Raw genomic sequence first — 16,664 nt, forward strand, 5'->3', positions numbered from 1 at the left:
TCATTTCATTCTTTTCCTGTGGATCCAAACCTGAAACCCAAATGGATACAGGCGATCCGAAGAGAGGAAGGGCATAGTTTTAATGTAAAAACAGGTAGCACAGATGTCTGCAGCCGGCACTTCGTTCCGGATGATTACAGTGGTGGCTGCGTCGTTCGTCGCCTGAAGGGGTTGTCCCGAGCCTATTCCCTTGGAACAACTTTACTGCTCCTTTGAGAAGGGAGTCAGTATATGACAGAACCTTCAAACGTCAGTCTATACAGCTATGCTGTGAAGATAGCGACATGGTGGCTAAGGCAGTAAGGATGGATCACGACTACGTGACACACCCACCTGCAGGTAAGATTGTTCATAAAGTGTTTAGTTAACGCTAGTCAAACTATGTGTACCGTTATTGGATAAATGCATTTCTACCTGAACAAATTAATGTTTATAATATAAGCTGTTCACGAAATTCAACTAACGTTAGCCTACATCTGTAACATAGTCTCATGCTGTCTAGCTGTAAGGGGCCAGAGATGGGCAGTAGGGGAGAGCGGGGCACAACCTAACGCTTTTTGACTTTCTCCATTTTTGTAAACCTACTTTGGGTTTAGAGTATTTATTTTTCCCCCAAATTAATTTTATAACACGACCATATAACAGTTTAAAATGTAATATGATCTAATCAAAAAAATATACAAGAAATCTTAAAATATTTTCTCAATAAAATACAATTATTAAGTGTTCATATAAAATAATGTAATTTTTAAAAAAAAATAATGAAACAATTTATTGATGTGGCAGCTAGTAAATACACTAAGTTTCATCATACTAGCATGTTTGGAAGTATTTAAAACAAGTGTGTTACAACTGGCCCTGTGTTAGGTTGTGCCCCGCTCTCCCCTATTTTAATTACATGTATTTAATTACTTTTGAGTATTTTGTCATTTGTATTTTCCTTAACAAAAATAAATGAAATGTAATTTGTAATTAAATGATTACTGTACTTTTTGGAACATGATTACTGTGTTGCGTTGAAAGGTAGCATAAATATGTTAAGACTGGTTTTTAATTTCTTTATCTTTACAGGTGCTCTGGATGAGGCTTTGGATTACATCCATGACTTAGAAGCCAAGTTGCAAAACACTGGTCTACCACCCCCTACTCTCTTCAGCCGACAATACGTTTCTACACCAAATTTCCATCCGAGAGTGTTTTTACTATTTTTTGGGAGTCGATTGCACCATCTGCACTTAGACTGGTGTACTGGACCAAAGCACAGAGGGCAGGTGAGGAAGGCTGCGAAGATCCCAGCCCACCACGCATACCATTAATAGATGAGTTCTTGATGTACTCTATGCGGGTTGCTGTTGGCATGAAGGAGCAGCTCATTGCTGACATGTTTAATGTGAGCATTGCCAGGGTTAGCAGGGTTACCATCACCTGGGCCAATTATCTTTTTATGATGCTGAGCTCACTTCCCATCTGGATAAGCAGGGAAAAGGTTAAGTCCACTATGCCCCTTAAATTCCAGAGGTACTGTCCTAATGTCAGAGTGATACTGGACTGCACAGAAATTGCCCTGGAGACAGCCTCATCCCTGACCTTACAGTCAGAAACATTTTCAAGTTACAAAAACAGGACGACATTGAAAGGGCTAATTGGAGTTGCTCCCAATGGTTTGGTGACATTCATCTCACCCCTGTACACTGGGTGCATCTCAGATAAGGAGATCACCAGGATCAGTGGAGTCCTTCCCTTGCTGGAGCCAGGAGACGATGTCATGGCGGACAAAGGGTTCCTCATTCAAGACCTCCTTACTGACATTGGATCTAAGCTCATCATTCCACCTTTTAAGCGTTCAGCTCAATTCAGCAAGGAGGAAACAGAACAAACCCAAGCCATTGCCCGCCTCAGAATTATAGTGGAAAGAGTGATCGGTAGGATAAAGTCCTTTCACATCTGGGACTCTCCCATGCCGCTCACACTGATTGGCAGTGTGAATCAGATCTGGCTTAACTGCTGTGTTTTGGCAAATTATCAAGGACCTTTTTGTTTTGAAGAGTGAATTAATGTTTGGTATGTAAATAATGAATAATGTGTAAATAGTATGTAAACAATTTAGTGTTCCCACATATTCTTAAAAATCTAATTAAATATAATTGTTATATTCTTAATATTTTTCTGTTGAAATGTGACTTTGACTTCACAAAAAAATTAGATGAACAAATAAAACAATTTTGGTCAAAATTGTGCATCATTTAATTTTTTGGTATGCGTAACATCAACTGATTAACAACAACTCAAATAACATCAAACATTTACAATAAAAAATAACATTACAGATCATCAACAGTAAGACAGAAGGCTGAACTGATTGTTAAAGACTAGATTAGTGTAATTCAAGGTATGCATTCATGTATATGCCATAATAATATATCAATTTCTCTCTCATTTCCGCTATGAATGAGTCATCACGCCAAATTCTTTCCACAGTTAAAGTTGATAGGGTATCGGTAACAAAGTCACACCATGTCAGTCCTGTGATTGCCAGCTGGCCCTGAACCTGCCAGCAGTACTTATGTGAACGCCTCAGACTGGCGTGGCCTTCCTGCACCTTGAGGTGAGCAACCTGAGATGGATCGGTTTTTGTGCTGCTCTTCACCTCAACCAGGCCAAAAGGAGGCGACTCTGAAGGGTCATACACCCGACCGTCTGGACTGGCCCCGAGATGTGGTGCGTCAGGGTGAATGACGAATCCGGCTGGTAACACATTAACTCGCAACAGTTCAGCATAGTTTGCCAGCACTTCAGGCTCCACTAGTAGACCACGCTTCATTGCAGCTGTTTGCTTTGTGGAGCCTCTGATCATCTGAATAGCTGCAGACTCCAGCTCTGCACGACACGCCCTACTACAACAAGCATCCCAAAAACGACTAGCAGTCAGCCTTGGTCGCCGTAGCTGTGTCCATGCAGGACATCTGGATTGCTGCTGAGATTCTTTTGCTATCTCGCAGGACAGCTGCGGTGACACTTCAAGAGACTGGAGATGCATTAACTGATGCAAGGTCGGGACGAAATGCAACCTGGCAAAAGTGTGCTGCATCACAGGAAGGGATGGATATTCTGGAGCCATGTGGTGTAGGAGGAGGTCACTGGACTTCTTGGGTGGACAGTGATAGGACATGGGGGATCCACGAGGGACAGACCCAAATTTAGATGGCGTCAGCTCCATCTCAGAAACCCCATCCAATACAACAGCCATGAGAGGTTGGGGCTGCACCTGGCTTAATTTGCTTCCAGATGCCATCATATATGGATCTGGCAGTGGTCCTACACAAGAGAAACACAAGATTATTGGTCACACAAAAGAAAAGTTAGACATGAGTGCATAACTACATTTAAATTGTATTCATTATATCTGCGGTAACCATAATTTGGTTAGTCATAACATAAAAAAAAAAAACTTAACTTGCTCTCACAAAGCAACAAAAAGTTAAATTAATCACCTGTATATGCCTTGTACAGTGTGGACCTCAGACCGTCCTTGCCAACTGTTTTGGGCTTTTGCACCACCAGCTCACTAACCGGTTCAGGATGGATTCCCTTACAAGTAAAAGGCAAAAAGCAATTACAGTCTGTAGTCACTACTGGGGGTGTTTTTATAATAATTTACAGTTGTTATAGATACACATCAGTTCTTAAATCATAATGACATGTTTATCACAAACCCACCTGTGTTCTTGGTCTGTGCCATCTTTGCAAGCCACTTGTGGAGGCCAGGGCGGGTGGAACAGCCTGCAGACCCAGCTGTGAATAATGTGCGGTCTGGTACAGGATGGCAACTATGTGATTGCAGAATCCTTTACCAGCCGCACAACTGCAGGAGAAAGCTTTCAGGTTGGCACTTTCTGCATCCAGTGATATCTAGACACAATAGATTAAATAGGTTACAATTAAGTCATACTTATGTTGCTACATCAATGTTCATAATAACATGAAACTATAACTTTTAGTAGGGTGACCAGATTTGAGTTTGTAAAAAAGAGGAGTGAAGTGAGTTTGTGAGATATTTCATCGAGAGTAATTGGTGTGCAGAGCTGCGTACATAAAGCAAATATGATTACATTTCATCTATGTTCAATGTTATTTTATTATATAGGTATCAAAAAAGAGGACATGTCCAGGAAAAAGAGGACGTCTGGTCACCTACTTTCAGTAAAATAATAGTAAGTGAAGAAAGTGCTGCAACCGCAGCAAGAAGAATGAACACGCAAGAACGGGCAACTTTTGCCAACCGGCATTCTGTCTATAGTCAAACCTCCAGTTTGTGAGGCTCCTCGCTCTTTCTTATTGACCTGAAGCATCTACCTCTCACTACTACCTGTCCCTGGAGTATATTTGATACTATAACCGCATGCAACAACAAAACATTACGTGTTATCTCACATAGAAATACACAACTTTACAAGACAATGTCAGTAACATTTCACATTTACCTAGTACAGCTTCACCAAATTACTGGTTGTTATGTTAATCTCATGCCTTCTCACTTAAACATACACACAACATATTCACTGCGATGTGTTATACCTTATATTACAAATTCACAACACCAAAGATTTACAGTTAACGTAAACAGAGTTATAACCGGTGATGCGGCTATGGCTAAAGCTAGCTAAAGCTTACCTTGGTAATTGTGGATAAACTCTTCGTGGAAGAATTTATATCCCTTGTCCAATTTGTTTCCTTTAGTGGACGAATGTATCTCCACACTCTTCACCACATCGGCGCTGGTGAACTTCGGAAGACAACTCAGGCTCGTCAAAAACACTCTAGCTGCCATTTCTCCGCCAACAAAGCTCACACCGGAACTGGGTTTACGCTTCGTTGACGTGTTTCCGGTTTTTGCGTAAATGGTCAATTACCTACTTTTTTATAGAGTGGTTTATTGTTATTGACCAAGGAAAGTTTAGATTTTTTCAAGTTTGAATGATTTTATGGTTTATTAATATTAATAAAAGGAGACATAGAATATTTAAGCTTTTACAGAGCAATCTATTACATATAATGTTTGTCAGCTCTATTTGAGATATTTTAGTTTTGGCCAGATTACTCATTTTGATTAAAGTATACTGTCAACCCACTTAGTGAACGGTCCAGATCAGATCCGGGCCAGATGAGTTGCTTCATGAACGGGGCCGGATCCGTAATCATTTTCTTTTTGGGATCCGTTGCGCTGTGCAAGTGGACATCGATACAGACCCATTTTGTGGTCCATTCTGGAGCTTGTGGTACCTCTGGGGTGGATCAGCTCCGGAGTCATTTTGCTATTTCCTCAATACCATGGTAAAAATTTAACTGTATGGTTTCTAGCTATTTGTATGAAAAACAGTGGTCTACATACATTTAGTATAAATGCACAATCAGCTTAATCACAATAAATACTGTAATTATATTCCATTAGTCCTTTAATAAATGTCTACATTAATAATATAATAAATTATATATGAATATCCCACACTTCTGTCCCTATACCATGGTGCCGTTAGTGTTTCTGCAGTAAATCCATGGCAAATGATGGCGATTTTTGGATTGAAAAGCCTTCTGACTGTATTCGTTGCGCACAGTGTTTCTGCTGTTTGTCAGCACTGTTTCATTTGGCTTTAAACTAATTTAAATCACGGAGTCATTTGTGTTCTTCACTGAATTCAATCACTTCACACTGAATCTCACAGCGCTGTTCAGTGTCGCAACTGAAATTCATCAGTGAGTAAACGCATCTGCTCTAGTGAGCTCGCAACCACTGCACTGCCATTTGAACTTTGAACTGAATGACCTGTTTGGTGGGGTTCAAATAAGTAGTGCTGTTCCGTTTAGCTTTTGGCGCATAGACATTATATTGCACATTTATGAACCTCGTAATCGGTTTATCAAGAAAAATTATACCAAGACAATTATCTTTAACGTTTTATCGCCCAGCCCTACCTCAAAGCGTTTTATCGCCCAGCCCTACCCATCAGCCAACCCCGCCATGGTGGACCACAGGGTGGGAACCAGTGTATTAGACTATATCATTTACATGCCCATTCTGCTGACTTCTGTACAGTTGCCTGCGGTAAGACTGCAATGCACATATCAGACTATATCATTTACATGCCCATTCTGCTGCCTTCTGTACAGCTGCTTATCACTGAGTTATGCTCGGCTCATCACTGATTAACTTTACAGTTACTCAACTGAACTTGGATATTGTTCCCACACATTTTTTTAAATATACTTTTGACTGTTTGGAACGTGGATTTTAGAAACTGTAAATAAGAATTTTCTCACTGGGTCTGTCCCAAGCTTTTGTAAACATACTTTAGTGAGACCGATCTTGAAAAAACCCAATTTGGACACAACTGTTTTATCTAATTTTAGACCTCTCTCTAATTTACCTTTTATAGCACAATTTTTGAGAAATCAGCATTATTGCAATTACAAACATTTCTGGACACAAGCTGTATTTTTGAGACATTTCAGTCTGGATTTAGGAGAAATCATAGTACTGAGTCTGCCCTTCTAAGAGTACTAAATGTTTTCAGTTGATTAATGGTCGATTCAGGGGTTTCAGTTATTCTAGTTCTATTGGATCTGAGTGCTGCATTTGATACAGTTTACCACACCATTCTTATTTCGTGTCTAATCATCATAAGCCAACAAGATGTCTGAGATCTACAAAAAAAGTACTTTTAAGCCCAGTTTGCATGGGATTAGTATTATCTGGGGACCTTGTATGATTTAGAAATTACCCCCCACACCTGAATTTCATGCTCCGCATTCACACAGGATAAGCAAAGATATGACCCAGCACCCAAAGTACTATCAAAACACTCCATCAAGCTGCCATTCTTCACGAAAGATGGATAAAAAGGCACAAAGAAAACAAAAACCTTGAAAAAATTATATACGACCCGCCAAATCCTGGTCAAAACACAGAGATGCCGATTCGCACAGGACTAATATTATCACAGGACCTGTGTTTGGCGAAATATGGTAGGTCATTACCTGATTCCCATGGGATTAAGATTACAGACAAACTCTGCAATTATTACAATGACTAGAGGTCACCAGGTAATAATAAACCCGTGCGAATAGGGCTTTTGTCTCAGCTTCAGTCCAGCTTTAACCGTGATCTAGGCTATGGAATAGCCTGTGAAAACTTCAAATTCAGTCTATGAGTTTAAAACTAAATTGAAATCTTATTTTCTTACCTTGGCTTTTTAAATATTGTATGTTAATTTTTTGGGGGGATTTTATTCATATTTTTTCTCCTGTTTTTTATCTTATTTGTATAGCACTATGGTCAACTGCTGTTTTGTTTATTGGTGCTTAATAAATACATGAAATGAAATGAAGCAATACTGGGCTGAATTGATCATCTCAGGTTGCAACTGTAACCCCTGTTCCCTGAGAAGAGAATGAGATGCTGCTTTGTATGTTGACATTTTGGGTAACACATGTGCAACTAGTCTAATTCTGATTGGTGCTGTGTTGCTCCGTGACACATAAGCTGTTTTATGTGTCTCATTAGCTGTTCATTTTATTACATTTAACCATTTAACCAACAATTTTTACTGAAGAGAGGAGGTGATTTGGATCATATCCTGCTGAAATGGGAGGCTTATTGTATTCACAAATTTAATACTTCAACTCCAAATTGTTTAAATGTGTATTTGACTTATGCTGTTTTTTTGTAAGTGATATGTCCCAAGTTAATGTGTATTGCAACCCGGGTTGAGATATATGTCAATGCAGTGTGAATATCTATGTATTTTGACAAAGTGTGTTGAACACTGAGAATGAAGTTGCTGTATAAGTATTTTGTGCTCAGTATTTACTATCTAGTAAGACCTGATTGTGTTTTTTTATGTTAATTGATTGTTGATTGGATTGAGATTGATTGTTTACACCTGTGAATAACTGTCTACTTATACCTCTCCTTACCATGCAAGAAATAATACCCTGACAAAGGATTCCTGCCGAAATGTTGGTGGTTAAGTAAATAAAGTAGGCTAGTTTTTCTTTACAAGTGAGTGTGTGGCCATATGTCCTCTCCATGCAACTTTGGTGTCTCCTGACCTGCACCTCATGTGGTATGTGTGTGCTTGTTTATTTCATTAAATTCTCACATTAAAATCAGCATTAAAACCATTAAAACCTCTCGAGTTTTGCTACTCTTTTACCTTCAAATATAATTCACATCCTGGTTGTAAGACACCCATTTAAAATCCAGCCATTGCTTTTAAGGATTTGAAAGTTTATGCATAATGCTGCTAATTTTGTTTGTTGATTTTCGACATAAAATTTCATTTCATTGAGTAGCATCAGTACTTTTTGAACATTTTCGGCACATTTTAACAATACCATAATAACCGTGTGTAACAGAGGCCAGCAAGTAGGTGCTGTGCAGGTGGCTGCAGTCATTTAGCCTCTTTGTTAGTGCATCTGCCTCCCATACCAGAGACCCGGGTTCGAGGCCCACTCGGAGCAAGGATGAGGTGCGGCGGTGAGAACCCGGGAGAGAGGGTTACACGTGGACATTTTTGTCACTATAATACTGTTTTATCTCTAGTTATGCACTATAAAAATAACTACTAGTTATGTGCGGACAATTACAATATAATATGCAGAGTACTTTTTTCCATAAAGTCTTGTATTCTCTGATTCTGTTCTTTTCTCTGACATTAAAGGGTGACGTGTATACAAAAACTCTTTCAGGTGTATATCATTTTGTATCGTTCAATTGAGAGTTACGATACATTATTTCAGATATGTGTGTATGGTATGAGCAGCTCCTAGCCACTTTTTAATTTATTTTTATTTTTGTTTATTTTTTTGGAAGTAGCTCTCAAAATAAATAAGTTTAATGATCCTTGCTCTATTTTGTGTGAAATCAAGTTTTCCTTACATGCGTGGTCGAAAATGAATCCCATAAGCATGTCCAATCATATTGCTAATTTCTTCTCATTTGTTAATTTCAGTCACACCCTCAGCAACATCACTGACTCTGTGTATTTAAAGCAGCTGCACTTCTGGTGTCTGTGCTGTATAACACAAGAGTAGATTCTCACCATGTTTGCTCTGGGTCTGCTCATCTTTATTGTGCTGAGAGCATTCAGTGCTCAGGCAAAAGTATCCAATGACTTCGATTTTTGTAAAGATTTTTTCTTCAAAAAAACAGAACCAACAGGAATGGATCAAAATGCCAAGAAAATCTGCCAGTGTATGTCAGATGTTCCTTATTATGCTACACTGTACTCTGTTCATCACAGGATTCCTCTCTACAGCGCCTACAGATTTGATCTTGACTGCAAAAAGGACAGTGGAAGTTCAAACATTTGGTATTTAGAGCCACAGGTATGTACTTCACGGTCTAACAAAAGACTTTCATTAGCAGTTTAAGCTCTACATTCCATTCTATTTTGTCATTCCAAGTAATATAAAATACATTAGATGAATGGTACATTATGGAACATTCATATACTGTACTATAAACTTTTAAATATATCCACTGAGAGACAATGTAGAAAATACCCATACATAAGTCACATTGATTTAAATATATTGTAAATATATTTTTATTAGAAATATTTACATATATTTACTTTATATGTAAATACATGTAGATATCATATGTAAATATATTAAATTCCAAAATATGTCCATAACAAATATGCAATATTTGTTAACATTACATTTTCTATAAATGTAAATATATTTTAAAATATTCAAATAAATTAACTTTAACATGTTTAATAGAATAAAATCCCATTTACTCAAACTTTATGTAAATAAATTAAATATCTATACATGTAAATGTTTTCATTTTATATCGATTATAATTTGCCCCTTCATAATAAATAGAATACAAACAAAATTTGGACACAGAAAAACTGTTAAACTCTCCAGACAATGTAACTAAAAAAACAGTGACAATATAAATTGAATTTTTAATATAAAGAGTAGATTTATCAACACTTGTTCAGCATGAACCAACAAAAATTATGAATGCTCATGATGTTTCTGGGACATAAATGAAAGATTATCCTTCTGTAAGCATCCAGGGTCAAAACATTATGCACAAATATGCAAGTCTTAGTAGGCATTCAACACAGTGTTAATGAGCCATCATTAACTATGCACAATTTCTCAACTAATCACTTGCTCCCCTATTAAACCCGAATCAAGAATTGTAATACATCAGCTAATCAGGCCCTTAACCAACCCACTTCCAATAATTAATTGTAAATCATATGCAAAATCGGTTACGATTCACACTGGTGCACTTATTAGATGTATTATAGCAAACCATGTTTAATGAATCTCACACTCAATCACTTTATGGAAATACAGCAAATGTGAGGGGAATTATAATTCACACTGGTGCACATCTCACACCTAACATACAGCATTATGGTCATTTCACACTGCCACAGTGTTCTTAATGCTTAAATGCTTATTTTGTTTTGCTTGGTCAGTGTATTCACCCTGTTGGAGTATGGCAAGTGTGAAATGGCTTTTAGGTGCTTTGGGGAAAAAATGGTACATATACCAAATCCAGTTTTTAAATAATGATTTAATTAAGGGAAGAAAGCTGTCAAAACCTGCCTGGCACTACGTGAAAAAGTAATTGCCCCTAAATCTTATAACTGGTTGTGCCACAGTTATAAGCGTTTGTGATAACTGGCCATGAGTCTTTCACATCGCTGTGGAGGAACTTTGGCCCACTCTTCTTTGCAGAATTGTTTTAATTCAGCGACACTGAAGGGTTTTTGAACATGAATGGACTGTTTAAGGTCATGCCACAGCATCTCAATCAGATTTAAGTCTGGACTTAATTTGGCCACATTGTTCTGCTGCATAACCCAGGTGTGCTTGAGCTGGACACTCTCCTTCAAGATTTTCTGATAGAGTGCAGAATTCATGCTTCCATCAATTATGGCAAGTCTTCCAGGTCCTGAAGCTTTAAAGCAGCCCCAAACCATCACACTACTACCACCACATTTAATTCTTGGTATGATGTTCTTTTTATGAAATGCTGTGTTAGTTTTACGCCACATGTAATGGGACACACACCTTCCAAAAAGTTCAACATTTGTCTCATCAGTCTACAGAATATTTGCCCAAAAGTCTTGGGGATAATCAAGATATTTTTTGGCAAATGTGAAACAAGGCTTTGTGTTGTTTTTGGTCAGCAGTGGCCTTTGCCTTGGAACTCTCCCATGGATGCCGTTTTTGCCCTGTCTCTTTCTTATTGTTGAATCATGAACACTGACTTTAACTGAGGCGAGTGAGGCCTGCAGTTCTTCAGATGTTGTTCTGGGCTCTTGGGCTCTATGACCTCCTGGATGACTCGTCGTTGCGCTCTTGGAGTAATTTTGGTAGGCCAGCCACTCGTGGGAAGGTTCACCACTGTTCCAAGTTTTCTGCATTTGTGGATAATGGTTCTCACTGTGGTTCGCTGGAGTCCCAAAGCCTGAGAAATGGCTTTGTAACCCTTTCCAGACTGATACATGTCAACTGTTTAGTTTCTCATCTGTTCTTGAGTTTGTTTAGATCGTGGCATGATCTGTTGCTCTTTAAGCATGCTTCACTTCGTCAGACAGGTTCTATGATTCAACAGGTAATCATGCCTGGGTGTGGCTCGTAAAATTCTACTCCGCTTTCTAAAATAATGAGGTTAATCACAGTTCTTTCATGATTTAACAGGAAGGGGCAATTAATTTTTCAGACAGGGCCAGGTAGGTTTGGACAGCTGTTTTTCCTTAATAAATGAAATCATCATTTAAAAACTACATTTTGTATTTAGGGACTAAACTTAGGTGAAGACAGTAAAAACAACAGTGAGAGACAGAGTTTTGCTACTTGTCAGCTGAGTTGCTGCCCTGTTTCCATGGTAACTCCCTCCTCTCCAGTTTAAATGTGCCTCGAATGTTCAACACGTCAAAGTTACACAGCGTTTACAGAATACATAAAATTAGAAACTTGAACATATTATTAAGTGGATAGTAAGCCTAAATTGAATGAGAATATAGGATATACTGTTCTATTCTACTCTTTAATATAATATAATAATAGCTTTAAAAATGGTAAACAAGTCTTTTCTCACAAATCATAAAACATCAAACTTAACATCATACATAATATTTCCTCTGTAGATTTCTGAACCAAATTCTGAAACTCAGTGCATGGTCAGTGAGAAACAAAAGCTTCAAAACAATTATAAACTAAATCAAGCCATCAGCAGTGACTACACTAAATCCGGATATGATCGTGGACACCTGAACCCCAACAGCTTCCAATGCGGTGTTGGCCGTACAGCAACATCTACATTGACCAACGCTGCACCTATGGACCCATGTTTCAACCGTGTCCACTGGAAGGATTGGGAAAGCACTTTGAGAGATTTTTTACAAGGCAAGCTTAATAATATACATGCTACAGCCTACATTGTCACAGGCACGGTACCCAATGCAAATATACGGATACCACAAAAGGAAATCTCCAAAGATCCTGAACGGGTGACAGTGCCTTCTCACATCTGGACGGCCGTCTGTTATGAACACTCCACTGATGACAAAGAGTCTTTCTCCTTCGGCTATATGGGGACAAACCAACCGCAAAATGACATAAAACTGATGAGTGTCTCAGAACTGAACAGGGAGCTCAGTAAACTCTATCGTGTGTCCCCAGATATTAAGATTTTTAAGGATGATTGTTTTGGTGACAATAAATCAGATGACGTTAAGGCCACATTTAATGAAATAATGAGCTTGAATGTGCAGAACACACGGAAAAGGACCATCAGCAGTGACAGCCTAAATTCTGAAACCAATGTCAAGGTACAGAAGAATTAGACTGACAATTAATACTAAAATATGACTTTGAAAATTGATTGTGATTGTACTTTGAGCCCTTACTAATCTACAGACTTTCTAGTATAAGAATGTCTTTATTATTTGCTTCTGAAACTAAAAGCAGCTGAAAATGTATTTTTTCCCTGATGACTTGTATCCAAAAACAAAAAGCTTAATAAAAACATTTTTGCATCTATAAATCATTTGCAATTTATGTATTTATTTTTACACAAAGCAGTAACTTAGTTTTTAATCTAATCTTACATTTATGACTGTAGACTGTAATGAATGCACATCAAAGCTTACAAAATGGTGTGATTTTAATGTAGGATAAATCAAACTCTAACCACACACATGCCCAGAGACAGCAAATGCACAGATATCTCCATCCACTTTTGACAGTCAGCCCAAGAAATGTTAATTCAAGTTCACATTTCACATTTATTCATGAAGAAATGTTTGAAACTGTTCAAAAAACAATGTGCTTTAAACTTAAAAATATTTTTAAAAACCCCAATAGAAGAATACCAACAGAATGCTAAAAAATATATAAAATGTGTAGTACAAGGTATTGTGTGATAAAAGTTTTCACATTCAACTTTTTAAAATGTGTTAAAAACAAAAAGGTCGAGACAATTGTTGGTTTACAACAAAGGGTCCTATGTTTTTCTGAAGCAGTTTCAAACACACACATGAGCACTGAACATTGTTGGGAAATTGTAGGCTATGAAACACACACACACAATCCTCACATGGCTTATTTTGGGAAGTTCAGCATTTCCCAAACTTGTCCTCTGCTTTACAAATTTTGTATGTATTTATCGCTTCAGATGTTTACTCATTGTGTGCTTTCCTGAAATCCTAACCTGAAAAGGCGGATTTCTGTGCTTTTCAAAGAGTACATTACAGATACATTAATAAATACATAATGAACTAAAAAAAAAAAAAAAAAAAAAAAAAACTTACTTAGGCTCTACATCAAGTCCATGCTTTTTTTTATTTTTATTTTTTTTATTTCTGATAACTCATAAAACCCTACTTACCCATAAGACCAATATAAGCAAACACCTTGCCAAATCAAAATCAAAGGAACACATAAACAGGGGCGGACTTACCCATTAGGCAAAGGTAGGCGACTGCCTTGGGCCCCCAAAAGCCAAGGGCCCCCTAATGCTTTTCAATAGGAGATGCGCATTAAGCGCGGACACGCGAACGGTTGCTGTTTACGGTTTTATGCACGACAATCGTCTGCGCGTCCGAGTTGAACGCGCTTCTTTGTATCCAGCTTGTAGCAAAATAAAATTTTATGCATCTAAAGCTGACTGCCGCACGATGAGGTCCCTCTTTCCCAGCGCGCGCACACTTCTTCTCTCTCGTAGCGTTCAGCGCGCGGCTGAAAGGAGCTGCGCTTTTCAGTTAAAACACTGATATGTTGCTTCTCTAATTTTACAATAAAGTATAGCTGAAATCACAGCACAGCTATTGTCTTCAAGCTATTCTGTAGCCTATTTGATTTTTAAGACGATGTGCAGATTAACTTCTCGGAAGGGAGAGCTGGTTAGTCTTAATGGGTCGCGTTTTCAGTTACTATTTCATATTCATCCCGTTGTCTGACAAAAAACAGTCAAATGTATCAATGAAAACAGTTTTGAGAATTTAGCTGCAATCAAAATACAGTATGTGGCACAGAGAGGCCAAACAAATGTAATAATAAAATAATAAATGTACATTTTGCATGTTCAGAAGTAAGCTGCCCTGTCATGCGAAAATGCAAACAGGTTTGTGTAAAGTGCTCACCAAAGAAAGAGAAGTAATAGGAAGCTAGTATTTCTGTTTTTTTTTTTTTTTTTTCATGTGTCTAATAGACATGAACAGAGTTCTTTTGAAAAAACATCTATGACCTATGAAAACATGTCACTCTTCATGCTCTGTTAACTGGTTTCACTAATAATAAACATTTATTGAATAAATTAATTTTTGCATTACAAAAAATGCCTTAAAAGAAAGTGTTACAGATGACACAGAACAATGGATTTTTAAAGATTTTGAGACAGCTCAAACATTGCATTTTAGTCTGGGACTAGCTTAAGCCTTGTCTGTGCAACCATGGGGAAAATATTCATTTAAGGTACATTTAGAACAGAATAAAAATGTGCAATTAAGTTGCGATTATTCACAAGTGAACTCATGGACAATCATGCCATTAATCGTGATTATAAATTTTAATTGATTGACAGCCCTAAGTTAAAATGACTAAAATAAAATGTAGGCTTACGCTGGTAAATCACATTTTCATTTTACCTGATAAAGTACCATTTATGAGCTGAGCTGTTTTGTTTAAGAGCTGTTACGGTGTATATTTCTGACTCCAAAAGCACCTCCTACTGGCAGAGAATGAATGTGCATTTTCCCATCTGCAGTTTTTGTTCAGACCAATGCGAATATTCACTCACCATAAATCTGTTTTAAATAATATTAGAATTTTATACTTCTGACTCATCCCAGAAATATAAAGTTTCAGTCGTGAGGTTTATCATTTTATAATTTATTTTGTTTTATGTGAAAAAAAAAAAAACGGTAAATCAATTGCTATTTCGTGGTCTACAACATGAAATAATAAAAGTATCTGCTTGAATAAATGTAAATTAAAGAATCCCATTAGAACATGTACACATAAAAAATGTGCAGCAGCAAGCATCACGACAAAAAAGGACCTCGAGGGTTGATCTAGGTAAATGTGTGCAAATGTATAGGGCCCCATTCAAAAAAGAGAAAAGACCCTATTCACTGCCAAAGTGAAACCATTACAATATAAGCACACTCTTGGCCAAATGATACTTTGTAAAACAGAGAAAAGACCCTATTCACTGCCAAAGTGAAATGACTAAAACTTAAACTGGAGTCTCATAAAAATGATCATTTTAGAAATAAATTTCAGACAGCACTTGTTCATATAATTGCTACAATATATGTTGTAAATGTGTTTTTATATGAACCTGATTCCAAAACAGTTGGGACACTGTACAAATTGTGAGTAAAAAAAGGAATGTAATAATTTACAAATCTCATAAACATATTTTATTCAGAATAGAATATTGATAACATCAAATGTTGAAAGTGAGACATTTTGAAATGCCAAATATTGGCTCATTTTGGATTTCATGAGAGCTACACATTCCAAAAAAGTTGGGACAGGTAGCAATAAGAGGCCGGAAAAGTTCAATATACAGTAGGTAGACAACCAAAATGGGTAATACCGCCGCAGTTAACTGCAAGTCAGTCGCTGTTAAAATCATTCGCGAAACTACCGCCATGTGGCGCAAAGGGACGGATTGCAAACTGACTGTAATTGTAAAATGAGATAAAAGGAGGAAGTAAAACAACAATAACATTATGATATAACATTGTAACATTTAAAAAAAAAAATTACAAAATTTTATTTACAAAAATAGGATAGTCTTAGGCTATAGTCTACTCATCAGAAATTAAAACAAAGGATCTTATGCATGCTATTGTTATTTAAACAGTAATGAAATATAAGGCCTAAATGTTTTCATTTCATTTTCATTTCGGTTCATTCTTGGTTAAAAAAAAACTTCAGGTCTCATATGCAGAGCGAAAAGAGAACGGTCCAGCATAAAAAATAGTACTAAGTCTGTTATTATTCTTGATTTTTCAAACCAAAATCATAACACAATTAATCCTTAAATTATACCTTATGTCAAAATGAAAATTGAGTATTTTCTGTTTCAGCTGTTTGATCGCGCTGGTGCCTCACGC

At 37.2% G+C, this 16,664-nt stretch overlaps 2 protein-coding genes across 2 annotated transcripts; one reads left to right on the forward strand and one right to left on the reverse strand.

Moving 5' to 3' along the window:
* Positions 1 to 2,230: 2,230 nt before the first annotated feature.
* On the reverse strand, positions 2,231 to 4,831 carry LOC109062891. Its single transcript, XM_042721021.1, has 4 exons — positions 4,672 to 4,831; positions 3,718 to 3,909; positions 3,492 to 3,588; positions 2,231 to 3,315 (listed from the first exon to the last, which is right to left on the reverse strand). Exon 4 carries the CDS (start codon positions 3,293 to 3,295, stop codon positions 2,375 to 2,377), a length of 921 nt encoding a protein of 306 aa, XP_042576955.1. The 5' UTR covers positions 3,296 to 3,315; positions 3,492 to 3,588; positions 3,718 to 3,909; positions 4,672 to 4,831; the 3' UTR covers positions 2,231 to 2,374.
* A 3,898-nt stretch (positions 4,832 to 8,729) lies between these two features.
* Positions 8,730 to 13,091, forward strand: LOC109062890 (endonuclease domain-containing 1 protein-like). Its single transcript, XM_019079960.2, has 2 exons — positions 8,730 to 9,384; positions 12,186 to 13,091. The coding sequence occupies exons 1-2, from the start codon at positions 9,100 to 9,102 to the stop codon at positions 12,882 to 12,884; spliced, it is 984 nt and encodes a 327-aa protein (XP_018935505.1). The 5' UTR covers positions 8,730 to 9,099; the 3' UTR covers positions 12,885 to 13,091.
* The last annotated feature ends 3,573 nt before the right edge of the window (positions 13,092 to 16,664 follow it).

Source organism: Cyprinus carpio, chromosome B3 (assembly GCF_018340385.1).
Source record: "Cyprinus carpio isolate SPL01 chromosome B3, ASM1834038v1, whole genome shotgun sequence".
NCBI classification, from domain to species: Eukaryota; Metazoa; Chordata; class Actinopteri; order Cypriniformes; family Cyprinidae; genus Cyprinus; species Cyprinus carpio.

Bases quoted from the DNA above. Each gene is read 5' to 3' on its own strand.
- LOC109062891 (XM_042721021.1), bottom strand. From the start codon at position 3,295: ATGATGGCATCTGGAAGCAAATTAAGCCAGGTGCAGCCCCAACCTCTC.
- LOC109062890 (XM_019079960.2), top strand. From the start codon at position 9,100: ATGTTTGCTCTGGGTCTGCTCATCTTTATTGTGCTGAGAGCATTCAGT. The intron at 9,385-12,185 runs GTATGTACTTCA...TTTCCTCTGTAG, and splicing joins TTTGGTATTTAGAGCCACAG to ATTTCTGAACCAAATTCTGA.